The sequence below is a fragment of the Corylus avellana genome, chromosome 11, assembly GCF_965113065.1.
Source record: "Corylus avellana chromosome 11, dhCorAvel1.hap1.2, whole genome shotgun sequence".
In the NCBI taxonomy this organism is placed as follows: domain Eukaryota; kingdom Viridiplantae; phylum Streptophyta; class Magnoliopsida; order Fagales; family Betulaceae; genus Corylus; species Corylus avellana.
In genome coordinates, this window is record NC_142500.1 from 3,297,500 (window position 1) to 3,313,701 (window position 16,202).

Below are 16,202 nucleotides of genomic sequence, written 5' to 3' on the forward strand. Positions count from 1 at the left end.
ATATATATATATATATATGGTTTTAAGATCAAGTACTTGTTACTATTTGTGACAGTTTTGCAGACGGCTGTGACTATTTTTGTTTTGACTTATTTATATATGGTATTAAGCTCAAGTACTTGTTACCATTTGTGACAGTTTTGCAGAAGGCTGTGACTATTTTTGTTTTGACTTATTTACCTTTTCTTTTTTTTTTTGGGCATACCCGTACCTGGTTGAAGAAATACGTGAGAAATTTTTCTTATAAAGAGCTTGTACGTGGGTACACGGCAATACCAACCATTTTCCCACATGATAAATATATTTGACTTTTATCGTCATATTTGAGATATAATGAACATAAACTGTATTATCCAACACATAATTTAATCCGTTACTTTGTTTACAAAAACCATAAAACTAAAAAAAAAAAAAAAAAAAAAAAACTAAAAAGGCAAAAAAAAAAAACAAAAAAAACAAAAAAGGAAAAAAAAAAACCAAAAAAGGAGGAAGAAATTAATACAAAAGACAAAATCCAATATAAATCATGTGAAGCAACTAATACCCTAAGTTAAAAGCCGCCTCCTAACAAAGAAAAGGGATAAGGCAGGGGTGAACTCGCCGCCATTTCTGTGAAATAGCTTATTTGCCCACCACTAGTACTATTCCCATACAACGAAAAGGCACTTTCAGGCGGCGACATCGCCATACCATTTCCGATTCCGGTGTAGTCCGATGACACCAGCAGAGACGAGCTATCAATGGCGGAGTAACCAAAGGGCTGTTGCGCAATCTGAGGCCGACCCATCACCGGCCGTTGGCTCACCCACCCGGGCCTTGGTGTCTCCGGCGAAGACTGTTCACGAAAGTTATCGATTTCAAATCCAGTCTCCGGCGACGACGAATTCACCCCTACAGTTCTCTGCTCTTCGTCCTCAGTCTTCATCGACGAAGACGACGACGCCGAGGGTAGCATCAGCCGCCGCTTCTTCTCGCCGGCGAGCCGCCTCGTGTGCTCTTTTTGGAGCATCATGCGAGGAAGGATATCTGGGTCTTCCACAACTTTTGACAGGAACGCCATCATTTGCTGCGGCCGTCTCTCGGTGGCCTCCAAGCGCTTGTTCATCCCCTGCAGCTCTTCCTCCAAGGCCTGCTGCTCCTCCTTCAACCTTGCTATCTCCATCACCATCTCTTCCTCGTCTAGCTCCTCGTATTTCCCTTGCCGACTGTGCTTTTTCCGCACGATGTTCCTCAACAAGTGTTTCTGGCCTCGAAGAAACCACTCGTTCGCGAATTCCCATCTATCAGGATCCACCTTTCTGAACCCCTGATTAACACATAATTTTTTATTGGTCTACAAAATCAAAAAATAAAAAATAAATAAATAAATTGGTGCTAGTTTTTTACTCACATATGTGTTGAGCTGACGAACAAAGCTGGAGAAGTTGTTGTGCTTGAAATACGCAGGTAAGATCCCCCGCGAGAAGTCTAACGGGTCGGTGACGATGAAGCTGTTATTGGCTCTCCCCCAGCTGATCAGGGTGTCTGTCGCCGGGTCGTCGACCATCTGATAAGTCTTCATAATGAACGGCGCGATGACGTTGTTCGCCTCCATTCCATATACCACACACTCTCTCGATCTCTTTCTCACACACTCACACAGAGTATTATAGCTTTATCGCTTTCCGTTTCTGAGATGGATGGAAGAGGGGCGTAGACAACACAAACCGTGAGGGGGCAACAAATGGCCGAGGCGGCACCGTAATATATAAACAGAAGCACGTACAGTAGCATGAGATAACGTGGCAGCATCTGGGCCGTTGTTATATTTTCTTTGGTCACGGGATTGGACCCACATGGCTCCACTTTTATATCATCTTTTGTTATAAATATCATGGTCCGGGGATAGATATTTTGAGTGTTTCTGCCACGCGCAGATACGGAGAGTGGGGAGTTTAGTGTCAATAAGCGACGTCGGCGACGTCGCCCTTGCTCGCTAAACGACAAGGTGGGTATTGAATTTCCTTTCTCTTGAAATAATATTATATTATAATATGGTTTTGTGCGATACATTATTATTTATTTCATATCACAGATGACAGATGTTAATGTTATTTATTTTAAACACTTATATATATATATATATATATATATATATATATCATCTATTTGGAATTGAGGGAATATAAAAGAGTTTCAAACACCATCTCAGGTCTAAGGGTTTGTTTGTTAAAGCTTTTTCTTTAAACACTGTAATCCATTTAGATTGATATGAAGAAAAAAAAAAATGTTTTGTGTAAAAAAATAAAAAAAAATTATACGAAAATGTGTAAAAGTTTTGTTTGTAGTGATTTTTTTTATTTGAATAGTAATAAAAAGATAATGACGTGATATAAAAAATCAAAAAAGTTAAAATAAGGTTTTGAATTCCAGTGTGAACAGATTCTATTAGTATGAATGTAACTAGAACAAAAGAGAATTACCGATTTACCATATATATTTTTAATCTTTTTTTTTTTTTTTTTGAATAATTTTTATTTTTTGAATAAAAACTAGTTCGATTTAGATTGAAAGAAGGAAAGGAATTGTTGATTTTCATCATTTTATTTTTGTTTCTTTCTTTTTTCATCCATTGTTTTTCCAAGTATATCCGTTTGTCAATGTGAACCTTAGAAAGATGCAAATAGATTCTTTTCGCTATGTTTCAAAGCTTTCCATTTTCTAAAACATCATTGAAAATAGAGCATAATGGTTTTAGCTCTCAAAGGAGCAATGTGGATATGAACATAAAACATGTTTGACACGACTTTCCTCTTCCATCATCGCACCTTGACCCTTTCTTCCTCCAAAATAATAATAATAATAATAATAATAAGAATTATATAACAATTTTCTTAGACAATTTTTCATGTAAAACAATTAAAATTGAGAATTACTTGTTTTAGTCTTTAAAAATTTAATTTAGACCATATAGTTTAGAATTTTGTAAGATATTTGTTAATACAGTTTCCGGTCACAGAGAGATTTAAGTAATAATACACAAAATAGCTAAATAACAAAGATTAATGGGAACATAAATAAAGGTTCACACAAGAGAAAAAGGAGATAGGTGTAATCTGAATATGCCTTATGTTCTCATTAAATGGATTTTTGTTTTATACATATGTGCATTACATGGTCAAAAACCTACATGGCCATACAATCGGACGACCCCCTAGCGGTTCTTCATTATTCAATGTTCAACCTCCTTAGGATTAGCGTTGATCATGCTTTGTCTATGATGTAACCTGTAGATCACTGGGAGTAGGTTCGGCAGTGGTCTTTGTAGAAGGTGGGCCATCCCCTACGTGCGTGGACATGGAGCCCACACCTTCTATAGAATGGGGCGTGCTGATTGGACACTCTGTTACTGTACGAGGATGTGTGCCATGGACGACGTGATCATTAATACTATTCGGATCAAAAATTTGGTGGAAGGAGCACAACGTGTCTTAAGGCCCTTTTGTACAGTTTGTCTCATTCAAGAGGTAGCTCGCTAATGCGAACCAAAGCAGGCTCAATAGCTTCCTTTGTTTGGCGGTGATGCACATAATGGGGTTCAGCATGGCAGCCCTTGAAGCTAACTCTACCTTAATCTGGGGTGACGAACTCCTAGTGAGGAAGTGTTGTACACGACAAAACTCAATTACTGATTTTCTTCCTAAGAATATTGATATAACATGTTTAATCCAAAACCCTTCTTTATGGTGGAGAGATAAAAGAAAGATTGAATCCATTTTTAAGCCGCAATGAATAATTGCTCCAACTCCATGAGTTCGACCCCGCCATAAATTTCTACAATTATTTTCATCTTCTTCCTTCCCAGCTCCCAAACAGTGTGCTAAGACTGAAGCGGCCGGCGAAGAACGTGGGAAGATATAATAATAGGAGTGATGCTATAATTCTTCATTTATTCTTTTTAGAATTATTTTAAATGTAAAATAACTTTTAAAATTACTTATTACTCTAACAATAGTTTATTGAATTAAAGAAGCGGTATCAGTGAGCGCATAAATGAGAGGCTTAGATTCGGTCCCTCGGTATCCGATTTGCTTTTGCCTTTACTTTTGGGCGAAGACTGCTCGTTCGTTGGCACAACACGGCATCGCCACGCTCTGCTATTCGGCGACGTGTTAAGGCCAACTTTTGGAGTGCTGTTAGGAGCGTGGGGAGCAGGTTTATATACTCTATCATCTATGCTTTGTCTCCTCCTAATTAGAGCTCTGTCGGTTGATTTTTAGTAATTTTTACTTAATTCGGATAATATTTTTTGAAGATCTTTTTGTTTTTTTACCGTCATAGATTAGGGAGCTTTCGTCACTTTTTGGATTTTTTTTTTTTTTTTTTGAAGTGACTTTTGGATTTATTCGGACCAAATGTTTATCACTCTCTTTATTATAAGATAACTAGTCATGAGGATCTTGTGGTTCACATTCAATAAAACACACATATGTCGCATCATCCTGCAAAGGTTTATGACTAATTGCTAACCATGCAAATTTTATTATCTTTTTTATATAATTTTTTACACCTATCAGCAAGTGATTGGAGCAAAATATTATATTGTATTGCATTAAATCCCTTCTAATCACAAGTCGGCAAGGGTGCAAAGTTGTAAAAGGGTTGGACTTTTGACATTTTTCGAGCTTTATTTGGATAAAGTTCTCCTTCCAATTAGATTAAAAAAAAAAAATTAACCATTATATTAAATTGACATATGTTCTTTCAATATGAAATGCATGAGAAAATTATTTACTCTCTTAACTTTATTAAAAATGCTTATAAAAATTAAATGCTCTAAAAATAAATGTCAATTTAATATAACAAGTAATCTGGAAGTGAATATGGCCTTAATTGAAGGTTGCAGTTGTATGTGTGTTTTTAGAAGGTGATTAATTACTCATCATCCTTGCTATAAATTAGAAATAATTTTAGATGGTCTATTTGTGTCCTACTAAGAATGATGTGAATATTAAAATTACCATTGGGCTTGTGATTGATCATTATTGAATTTTGATCAAATGATAATTTTAATAGCCGCATCATTCTTAGTAAGACACAAGTAGAATACAAGTAAGTTATCTAGAATTACTCATAAATCAGACACATCTAACTTTCGACTTACATTTTTCATCCGTCATCGACAATACCATCATGAAACTCCAGCAAATCCAAGATTGGACTGCTACAAAAGTTTTCAAAGGGAGCCAATTTTTGTTAAGCCGCTTTGAACTCTGAATTTAGAAGCATTTATTTCCAATACTTATCCATTTTTAATTCGATTAGGATCAATGGTGGAAAGCCCCATATAACCCTTTCCATTTACCTAATTGTAAACTGCTCAAAAAATAAAAATAAAATAAAATAAAAAGATCTTGAACTTTTAATACAACGTCAAAAGACCTTAATAGGCTCCAATATGTTGAATCATAACATGGATGAATTTATCCTAACCGATTATTTCTGACTATCTAAGCAATATAATGATAACGACTTGTGTCATCTGCCTCTCGAAAGGGAAAGATTCAAGTATATCCCCTAAACAAATTCAACAATTTTAGATTTTCTTTAGAGGAGACAAAAGTTGTAAAATTTTATTGTACATTAATTAAGCATTATATTATCCTTAATTATTGGTATAATTTTCCTTCCTATTGTCTTATTATTTTTCTTATATATATGAGTAATGTTATAAGTCTTCTTAGAGTCCTCCTAGAATCGTATCAAATGTGATGTGACTTTTAAAATCACCGTTAAATTTGAGATGTGATTTATTGATTTTTGATCTATTGGTAATTTTAAAAGTTACGTCACATTTGGGACAACTTTAGGAGGATTCTAAGAAGCCTGTAGTTTTACTCTCTTTATATATATATATATATATATATATATATATAGGGTAAATAGACAACATGCTAGATCTTCGGGAGCATTTTGATGGTTGTAATTGAAGTCAACGATTGAAAGGCTGAAACATCCTGAACATGAGATTTTAGGAAGAAGAAGATTTTAACCTCGAATGTTCGTAACATATCTAGCGACACATTAATGCAACGTCCCACACGAATTTTTCCAATCTACGTAGGTGTGGCCTGGGCCCAACGGTCGATAGTCGTTACCATCAGGTATACAGAAGCTGCATGTATGGTTGTTCAGGGGGCAACCTCCACCTCCTATATATCTATCTATCAATTCTTCTATCCAGATGGCGCTCCACGTACGCGAAAAGTCATACACTGCACCTGACCGTCTGGCGTTTCCTGTCCAATGGATTCTCCAAATCAGAATCTTGAACTCCTCCTCCTCTACCGGACTTCATTAAGATTAATTTTGATATGATAGGGCACATTCTGATTCGTTCTCCTAGTCATGTGCTGCCATTGGCTGGAACTCCAATGAAAACATTCCCCATGCTTAGACACAGAATCAGCTAAGACAGCCATTCCGAGTATAAAGGAAAACTAAAGAAAAATCACTCAATGAGTATTTTATTTTATTTTATTGAGAATACAAAAATACAATTTATGATTGATTAAGCCGTCTTTATTGCGCTTAAATAAAAGTAGGGTCGCAACCTTAAACAAATACAAAACAGTCATTATTGCAAGTTTGATCGATCCAATAAAAAGATTGCATTTCGGAAGTAGAGGTGGTAGGAAATTACCTCAATCGAAAATAAGTCGGAGGTAATTCTAACTTTCTATCATATATATATATATATATATATATAGGCGAATACGAAAAATAGAAAGCCCATTTTCTCCACCGCCACCTCTAATGCATGCCCACCCCTACTCCCTTGAGGGCTTTCTTCTATCATTTGTTTTCTTTTTAGTTATCTCAGTGTGTTTCTTCTCCTTATATTTTTGCCTAATTAAGGAAAGGAAATACCAAAAATTTACCCTTTCTTTTAGAGTTTCTTTATTATGATCCTTGACAATAAATTTGGCTTTAATTAATTAATGGAATCTCAAAGAAAGATCGAGTTGATTTAGCAAAAATAAAGAAATATAAATATTATTTTACGTCTAACTCAAGCTATCTATTGATTATTCGAGCTCTGGTCAATAATCATGTTTAATTATGTAAGCTTACATTGTCCTATTACCAAAGCTAGATAGTGATGACTCTCTGATTGGTTGGTTAAGGACAGCGACTCTGATTGGTTTGTTAAGAACTGCCTTCTCTGATTGGGTCGGTTAAATTATATAATTAATTAAAAAGGTCGGAGTGGTGTGTTTTTTAAAGAAAAATTAATGGCGGTGTACGTGTTTTCATAAGGTCTAAGTTTGATAAACAACTCCAACACAATGGGTTCCAACGTGTGGATTAGATACTCAACCAATCATCTTCCATCTTCAAGATCAATTTGCTCATCGATCCCATGTGATAGAATTATCATGAAAACGAAAATCAGCAACTTGTCACCATCTTATGTGCCCTGTATTGTGGGAAAACGTACGTGGTCTATATTTATTGGTGGGCATGGGCCATCTTCATTATTAATTGTAATTAGATGGAGAATTAGCCTCACAAAGATTATAATCTCTTATCTCAAGAAAGTGGAGTGAGTTGGGGTTGTTTGCAGCTTGTTTTCTAGCTTTAAATATTGCAATTTTTGTCCCGATTTAAATCAGAATTATGTAATTACGTATATATTCAGTGTTGTTCTGTACCAATTGTGGCTTTGAAAGAAGTAGATTAGAGTTTTCTGGCTGATTCAGCCGACTTCGAAATTTGACTAATCGAAGATTTTGGTACAACATGTCTTGAAAGCGATGATCAAGGAGTTCCCACTAGTGACGTGACTAAGACAGTTCTAGATTCTTGTCGTATTATTGTGTGTAATCCTATAGCAATAAGGATTATGATTAGGGACGGAATCAAGAATTTTTATCAATGACATTAAAGCATACTTGCTTAATTACAAGCTTCTTTTAGGGCAGTAAAACACATTAATTATAACCTAAGGAAGATAAAACTATTATGGAGGGTGGTTTTATCATTCAAAACTGCATAATAACTGCAACGTACACTTGACCTTATTACATTAGAATATCCAGCCAAAACATCCTAGGGCCGACAATGGAAAAAGTACCCAAGGAGTACTGTAATCATGGAAAGTCACTATATCATACATGTGGTAGCTAGATGCGTTTAATTTACTTGAGAGAAATACTACACCTACAAAAACTTTTACAGAAAATTCATTTTTATATCTAAACATATTTCTATTTCAATTAGTTTACTTATATAATAAACATTCTTTCTATATGATTAATAAGGATATTTGCTATGGTGTTGTTGCACAATTTATAAGTTTTGAAAACACAGACACAGTTGAAGCAGAAAACGGGTATAGGCAATAGCATTACTAAGTAAATCCAGCTTATTTGCCTGTTATAAATGCAAGTTCAAACACTTTATGCTAAAGAAGTCATCCAATTTTTCATTGATTGCGAAATCTCCGCTACTGTAAATGTATTTGGAGATGCAAGAGTTGTGTTTTAAAGCTGTAAGGTCAGACAATAACATACAGCTCAAGAAAGATATAAATTAAGCTATTATATATGGAGATTGTACAAAAACTAAAACAGCTGACCTAATTACATCAAAATATCCGATCAAAACATATAGTGGGATGATAGGTACCCAACTTATTTGCCCAACTTAAGTTCAACTTTTATCTTTTTTTTTTTTTTAATTTAAAAAAAAAAAAAAAAAAAACTAAATAGCAAATGAAAAAAATGTGTGAAGGAATAATATCTATTTTTTGTCCTTCTTAATTAAGCATTTTGTATGAAGAAAAATATCATTTTGTATTTTTAAAAAAATACAAAATAAATGTAAGATCAAAAATAAATATTATTGCTTCAAACATTTTTTTCATTTTCTATTTATTATTTTTAAATAAAAAAGTAAGGCAAAAATTAAACTGAAGTTAGGCAAGTACGCTGGGACTCTATCATCTTCCAAACTTATTATGACCATGGAAAAACTACCCAATGATAGCCCTAGGTCCTTATACCTAGAGCAACCCTATCCACCCATGCACGCCTTGCAAGGGGTATCGTCCCTGGCCTCCACATGATTTGAGGATGGAGCCAACACTCTATCCTTGCCTAAAATAAAAACAATTGACAATGTCCTTAACTACTAAAAATGGTCAATGCTTGCCGAATGAGGAAATTACCCTTAATAAAATAAAAACAAAAATACTAAATTCTAAAAAAAATTAAAAAAAAAAAAATCTATGGGCTGGCCAAATTTTTTTTTTAAAAAAAAAAATTACCTTTTTATAATAAAAATTTAAAATTTTTCGATTTAAAAAAAAAATGTTGTTTTATAAATTTTTTTTTTTTAAATATAGTTTTTTCAATAAAATTTTCCGTTTAAAAAAATTAAAAAATTTCTTTTATTATTATTATTATTATTATTTTAAATTTATAAGGATATTTTTGTCTTATTCAAAAATCTATATGGTTATTGTCAGCTTTTTTAGCCTCAAGGGAAAAATTGACAATTTTTTGATAGTTTAAGAGGACATTATCCTAATTGAAAATTTGAAAAAACACTATAAATTTGGTAGTAATTTGAGGGGTATGTTGGCCTTTCCAACCCTTTTTTTTTTTTTTTTTTTTTCATATTTTATGTTGTTTTGTTTATGACATAATTATGACGGGACTTTTTAATACGCTTTACACAATTTCATTCATGTTACATGAGCAAGATGTCATCTAACACTTCTATTGTTAAAAACTCGACATCAAAACCTTTATATTAAATGGTTAAAACTCAAATTCTTAATTATCAAAATTAGAAACTCGAGTCTTTAATTTTCACCGGACCAAAACTCATGTGGATATGGGATAACTTTCCTAATTTATGACTGCGGGTCTTTAGAAAATCAGTTCTTCAGGTCATTGAGCAAATAATAGAGATAAGCAAAAGAAAGTACAGTAATAAGAACAAAACGACAAAGATAGTAAGGAAAAAAGGTTTGTTAGGGAACAAATAGCAAATTGAATCCATCACTTTCAAGTTTCAAGTCAAGCATGGTCCATTACACAAAAGCCGTTTAACTGGTGATTTATAGCTCTATGTTAACAAACTCAATAACCCAAGCAGGGTGTTTCCACTGCTGACAAATTATACTGCCGCAGAGCATTACAGAAAGTGCAAGTGAGCAGAGATATATTTACAGATCAAGTTTCCTCTAGCTCAGGTCAAAACAACAACAGCGTTGAGCCAGAAACTAGGCTCGATATAATGGAAACCAAACTTCCAAGGAAGAAACTGAGCAACACAAAACAATTGCTCAACAAAATCCATTCCATATCAAACAATGGTTTTTTTTTTCATCATCAGTCTCCCCCCTAATGAATTCAATTACCAGAAGAGACCAAAACATTATACTCATTCAGACGCCTCTGAAATTGGGCCAACTGGGTCTGCAGTTGAAGAATTCCAGCAGCCTTCTGTGAAAGAAGGGCATTTAACTTGGAGATATAATCATCCAGTTGATTGCCTGGCTGATCAGCTTCAACCAGCAGATCCATCTCCTGTATAAATGATTACAATCTGAAAAAGTCCAAATAAGAATAATTGAGTCAAAAAGAAATTGTTACTGACCTCCCTAACAATGTCTATTGTCTCTTCCACTTGTCTACGGTGAGCAGTTACAAGGTCTTCCTCTTCCTGATATCGAGCATGTCAGCATTTCACTTAGCAATTGAATGATTGAAATAAAAATCAATACTTGATACCTAGAATGTGGTTTACCTTTAGCAGGGCATTAAGATCATCATCAGAACCGGAAATGTTGGCTTCAAAATCCGACATATCCTTCCATTTCATCTGAGTGTCAATCTTCCTCTTATCCTCAAAAATTGATTTATGGTAGGTCTCTATCTTCTTATTATTCACACGCGGCGGTTTCTCGTGTTCATAGGCCTGCTGAGAGTAATCAAAATCATCTTCAGTCATGTCATTTTGACCAGCTCTCTGACCTTTGTAATAATCTGAATATACACCTGCAGGCAAACTTCCCTCCATCCTCCCACTAGGAACACGGTCCATGTTAAATGGTGGGGAGGGTTCTCTTTCAATCTGTTTGGACCAGCCAAATCTGTTCTTGTCATGGGGTACATAAGTTGTGTTATCCTCAAAAATTGATTCAGCTGATAAAGCTGAAGACAAGGGCAATGCAGTTGAGTCTCTAAGGTTTAAAGATGAAGACAACGGATCCCTCTTGGTGCTGTTCCCTTTCGATAGACTTTTCACTCTGGAATATAAATATACATAATCAGAAATATAAGAAGTAATAGATCTAATTCCTCACTTCCATTTTTGGACAATAATATATATACCTGTCAGCATATCTTAGTGTGTTCAAAGTGTGTTCGCATGATCCTGAGCTTGGTGAAATGCATGATATCATAACAGTGCGCGAGTCTCCAACAAATGAATCTCTAAGAACTTCAGTCAACTTACTCCCTCTGAAAGGAATGTGACCCTGGTCATTGTCAAGAGCTCTAATGCATTCTTTCAAAGCAAGTAAGCTCTTATTGATTTCAGCACCTTCCATTCTGCAGCCAAAATATAAAATAAATACAATGATTAAAAGTACGGGTAAACTCACCACAAGTCAGACTGTTGAACAGTGGCAGTTATGGACAGTCACAAAATAAATAACAATCAAATCAAGTGTAGGTAACTTGGTCCAGTTTCTGGCAGGGAATATCTCCTAGCAATAACTATCCGACACTGTTACTGTATTGAAGTATCAAATTATCATGATGCTCAGGTTTCAAGAAAACATATTCCTACCTTGTTTGTTTATCATTATCAGTAGTATCTGCACCACGTTCACTTCCAGCAAGATCTATAAAAGATAGCTTGCCTACAAGTCGTGCAGGCTTTGATTCAGTCCCATCAGCTGATCTCTTGATACAAAGCTGAAGTATAGCATGCGACCGGGAAGATTCCTCATTTGCACCAGTTGTACCTGTACTTCTAGTAGTGTTTCCTATTTCAATAAACTCCTTGATCGTCTCAACATTTGATACCCTGTATTCTTGCAAACCCACAATGCACACCTGCTGTTTCCCATCCTCCCTCATGCAAAGCTTTCTGCCAAAAGTAGAATTCATTTACGAAAATGAACCTGAAAACCTGAATGCATATATATCCCAGAGGATAAAAAACTTACTTGCGATCATTGAGGAGATCAAAAAGTTTCCCACCATATATCTCAAAGAAACTGACAAATAATTGAAAACCTTGGTTCCGGTATGTGTGGTGCATTAAGCTTAAAATATCTTGGGAAGCTTTGAGGGGCAGTGGTTGCATCGTGTAAGTCTTGCCACTCCCTGAACACGCAAATATAATAAATTTATGCTGATCCAAAATAATATTTTAAAAAAAATAAGAACAAGATATGGAGGGAAAAAAAACAAGCAAGTGCACAACAATATAAGAAAGAAGAAATAGGTTCTATTTGTTTGCTCAAAACTTCTAGTATTTCCCATTCACACGGAAAGAACAAATAACAAGCAGATAATTTTCTCAAGCTGAAATTTTTTTGCAAAGAGATCTTTAAAATTAATTTCTAAGTCTAAATGCAGGGAAAAGATTAATCATGTTAGTAAATATCTAGTTGTAAGTCGGTCATATGATCTACATGAACTTTTCTCAATTCAGAAGACCTAACCACTTGCCTGTTTGCCCATATGCAAAGCAGGTTGCTTTAGTTCGATTGAAAATCAGGGGAACTATTGGCTCCACAGTCTCAGAGTACACCTACAGTAACAAAACAAGAGATCCAGTAAACCCAGCTTACAGATCATCGTAATGTAAACCAAGTCTTGTAATATACTCACTTCAGTATTTGAAACATCTTCACTCAGCACGGCATCAAAAACAAATTCATGCTTTTCAACATATTCTGTTAAGTCAACCTGCAGAAATGGGTGAATTAGACTTCGGAATAGATCAGGCCCTACAGTCCACTTAACCTATATAGAATTTCCGATAAGCAACATAGTCATTGAGTTAAAATAGTTCAGAGTTTGAACACAGCTCCACCTGGTATATACCACCACTATTAACATAGAGAAGTATAAATCACATCTTTCTAATTAGGCATTCAAAGACTCCCAAGTTCTTCAGTTTCAATTTCACATATAGGCATTGAATAATAAAAAGGAAATCAAAGTTCTTGTACATACAAATATTAGAAATACTCAATATCTTACACCAGTTCAAGTAGAAAACAATAACAATCTTTTCTATCGAGTTAGGCATTCAAAACATGCCTCACGATTAGGTTCCAACTTCTAAACCTAAGTCCAGTTGTCTTAGAACTCTCACAATTTTAACTGAAACGAGTTCATTAGCCTCAGCCAAACATCAGCATATTCCCACACAGGAATACAAGAAAAGGTGAAGGCATATGTGCAGGTGAGTGGGATCTGGGGCTTTGACCTTTATATGACCAAATAAAAATAGAAAAAGGGAAATGCCACTAGATATTGACATCATGACAAATGCCAAAGAAGAAAATGACCCAGCAAGTGCTCACCTTGAGTTTTGTTTCATGAACTGTAAGAAAATTGGAATTTGGTTCTGTGGTAATAATGTCTTCCTCTTTCTTCGCCATTTCCTTTTTATTCAGTGGCCTCTTCCGCACCTGCAGTGACAATTACTAATAGTAATTTCATCAGAAGAAAAGAGGTGGTCAAACACAGCACAAATGCACGGTGCACTTCTAGGCATAGTCGTGATTATGCAGCTCCATTTCGAAGTTTCTTTACAACATGCACATCTTACTACAAGCAGTGCTTGATTAATCTAGTCCGAGTGTTCTTTGTTCAAGAAATCAAAAGTCACCACTTGTCACACTGTAAAGAGTAAGAACAGCTTTCAAATTGTATCAAAAGAGACATACCACAACTTTGATCTTAGCAACATTGTTGGCCCTTTCTTTATCCACTGATAAACTTTTGAGAAGATTATTCTCAGGCAAACCTCGGGTCCTGTTTGTCAGCCTGTTGGTGGAAACAAATGGCTCAGAGTCTTCAAAACTCGTACCATGAAGAGTTGGATGAAGTTGCGATCCATCATAAAGGCCTGGGACCGGCATCTAGCGAAGGGGTGCACAAAAACATCAGTTAACACTTATTAAAACTTAGTCTGACCAAGTTGTCGTTTTTCTTTTTTGGTAAGTAAGTTCTCATAAATTTACCCACAACAAAAAATTAGAGATAAAAAAATGTTCAATCAAAGCAGACAAATGTGAGGTACAAGTTAGATGATAATAAGAAGAAGAAGAAAAAAATAACTAGTGTTATCTACATATGGTGATTTGATCACCCACGTGAGGATCACCTTTCCAATGCAAAAACATGAAATCCAACTTTCGATTGGAAAATAAAACCATGCAGGGAGTAGCGACCAGCCATCATAAGAGGCTCTATACCATTGCTATTGAACATTTGAAAGCTCTAAAATTGAATAATTTGCATGAAGACAATACAAACAAGACGAGCAAGTCCAGCCTAATCCAGAAAGTGGTACTCGAAAACATGTAATCCAACTATCTATTAATGTTTCAATTAATTATAGAGTTTCCAATCAACAAGGATGTTGTGCTTGCAAGCACAACGCTAAAGGGTGGAACTCTGGCTGGTTATTGAAGTGAAAAAACCTTAGACAGCAGAAACTATTTAAAGGTCAAAATGTGCTTTACAAAGATCTTAAGGTACAAAATCCAATTCGTGCAATTGCCAAAATGTCATCAAATTTTGATGGTGAAAATCTGGAATTTGTGCCATCTAAAGAAAACCCAACTTTAACCCACACCCTTATTTTTAGCTACGGTTCTTGTTTCATTTCAACAGCCTCTCTATCACACAAGAAAACTATCAAACATCTGATGCCGAAAAACGCCATAGTTAAACTACATTTTCGGAAGACAGAGCCTCACCTCGGGTAACAACTCAGTATCGAAGGAATGGAGATCGAGCAACCCTGGGCTGAACTCGCTCGGCGAGACTTGGTCGTCGCCGTTCTTTCTCATGCTCGAGGACCGCGAACCCGGAGGCGTCGAAGGGTTGACTGCCACGTTCCGGCTCATTCTCGAGCCCTGAAGTCCTCCACCAAAGAACCCAAAGTCCTGCGCATGAAACGACTACGTTTTGGAAGACATAAAGGCGTCACAATCACATTCATGAACTACCCGTCTGCAATCAAAAGCTTTTTAAGTTTTCAAAGACATGGAGCACCTGAGAGAGACTTGCCGATTGGAGCCACTTATTAGAGGACGAGGCGTCGATCAAGTGGTCCGAGTACTGACGCTGGTGGTGCGACGACGAATTAGATCGCGACATCTGTCTCCCCACCACATTCATCTTCCTCCGAAGATCTTCTGCGATCTAATCGTTACGTTTCCGCTTCCCCTACTCCCAGCTCCGCCGTCCGTACAGTCAGTCTACTAACTAAGCTTCCCAAATATTATACCTTTTTTTTTTTTTGAATTTTAGCTTGAAGATTTTGAAAAAATATAGGAGGTGAGGGAGCTTTAGTGAGAAGCCGTGCGGACCGAGAGACGGTGTTTGGAGAATATCTTTCTATCTTTTTTCCGGTTTAAACGAACCGTGCCAGAGGAAAGAGGAGAGAGAGACAGCGAGAGTGAGAGGAAATATGATTTTGAATCTTTGAAAAGAAAGGCCGGGTTGAGGAGAGGAGGGCATTTTTCGAGGTACGTAACTACGTATGGAGACAGACGGAGGACGCACGTACGTAGGAGGAAGATTGAAGAGTACTGGCGCGTAGTTTGCACTCGTTACGGAGGCGGAGGAAGGTGAGGAGTGGCGGGGCCCATGTGCTTTTTTTTTTTGAATTGTTTATTCACGGCTATATATCCTCTTTGAGTTCCATAACATTTTTCTGTTTACAAACAGATTGATTAAAATCTACACCAATTCTTAGAACTGTCGTAAATCATCGAGATTAAAATTCATATAATTTATTTATTTGATTCTTTAATACTTCTCGTAGTTTAATAAACAAATGCAAACCGTTCTTCAAATAATCAAAACCACAAACTTTCTAATATATTATAACAATTTTTCAAATAAAAAATAAATAATTACCCGTAAAACATACTAACAAATAGAGCCAAA

General features: G+C 35.7%; 2 protein-coding genes across 3 annotated transcripts; both read right to left on the reverse strand.

Annotated features, from left to right (window-relative positions):
• Positions 1 to 495: 495 nt before the first annotated feature.
• HSFC1 (heat shock transcription factor C1) lies at positions 496 to 1,791 on the reverse strand. Its single transcript, XM_059576471.2, has 2 exons — positions 1,391 to 1,791; positions 496 to 1,306 (listed from the first exon to the last, which is right to left on the reverse strand). The coding sequence occupies exons 1-2, from the start codon at positions 1,592 to 1,594 to the stop codon at positions 551 to 553; spliced, it is 960 nt and encodes a 319-aa protein (XP_059432454.1). The 5' UTR covers positions 1,595 to 1,791; the 3' UTR covers positions 496 to 550.
• An 8,210-nt stretch (positions 1,792 to 10,001) lies between these two features.
• On the reverse strand, positions 10,002 to 15,728 carry LOC132165623 (kinesin-like protein KIN-13B). 2 transcript variants are annotated; one of them, XM_088511835.1, is made up of 12 exons: positions 15,303 to 15,728; positions 15,005 to 15,193; positions 13,967 to 14,161; positions 13,601 to 13,708; positions 12,900 to 12,977; positions 12,738 to 12,819; positions 12,230 to 12,389; positions 11,848 to 12,150; positions 11,388 to 11,606; positions 10,801 to 11,302; positions 10,651 to 10,716; positions 10,002 to 10,580 (listed from the first exon to the last, which is right to left on the reverse strand). In XM_088511835.1, the coding sequence occupies exons 1-12, from the start codon at positions 15,426 to 15,428 to the stop codon at positions 10,404 to 10,406; spliced, it is 2,205 nt and encodes a 734-aa protein (XP_088367961.1). In that variant the 5' UTR covers positions 15,429 to 15,728; the 3' UTR covers positions 10,002 to 10,403. The 2 variants fall into 2 exon arrangements, with proteins under 2 accessions (XP_088367961.1, XP_088367960.1); XM_088511834.1 differs by having other exon boundaries at positions 15,005 to 15,208.
• Between the last annotated feature and the right edge of the window lie 474 nt (positions 15,729 to 16,202).

Coding starts and splice junctions, on each gene's coding strand:
- HSFC1 (XM_059576471.2), bottom strand. CDS start 1,594: ATGGAGGCGAACAACGTCATCGCGCCGTTCATTATGAAGACTTATCAG. Junction 1,307..1,390: donor TTCGTCAGCTCAACACATAT/GTGAGTAAAAAA, acceptor TGTGTTAATCAG/GGGTTCAGAAAGGTGGATCC.
- LOC132165623 (XM_088511834.1), bottom strand. CDS start 15,428: ATGAATGTGGTGGGGAGACAGATGTCGCGATCTAATTCGTCGTCGCAC. Junction 10,717..10,800: donor ATCTTAATGCCCTGCTAAAG/GTAAACCACATT, acceptor GCTCGATATCAG/GAAGAGGAAGACCTTGTAAC. Junction 10,581..10,650: donor CAATAGACATTGTTAGGGAG/GTCAGTAACAAT, acceptor TCATTTATACAG/GAGATGGATCTGCTGGTTGA.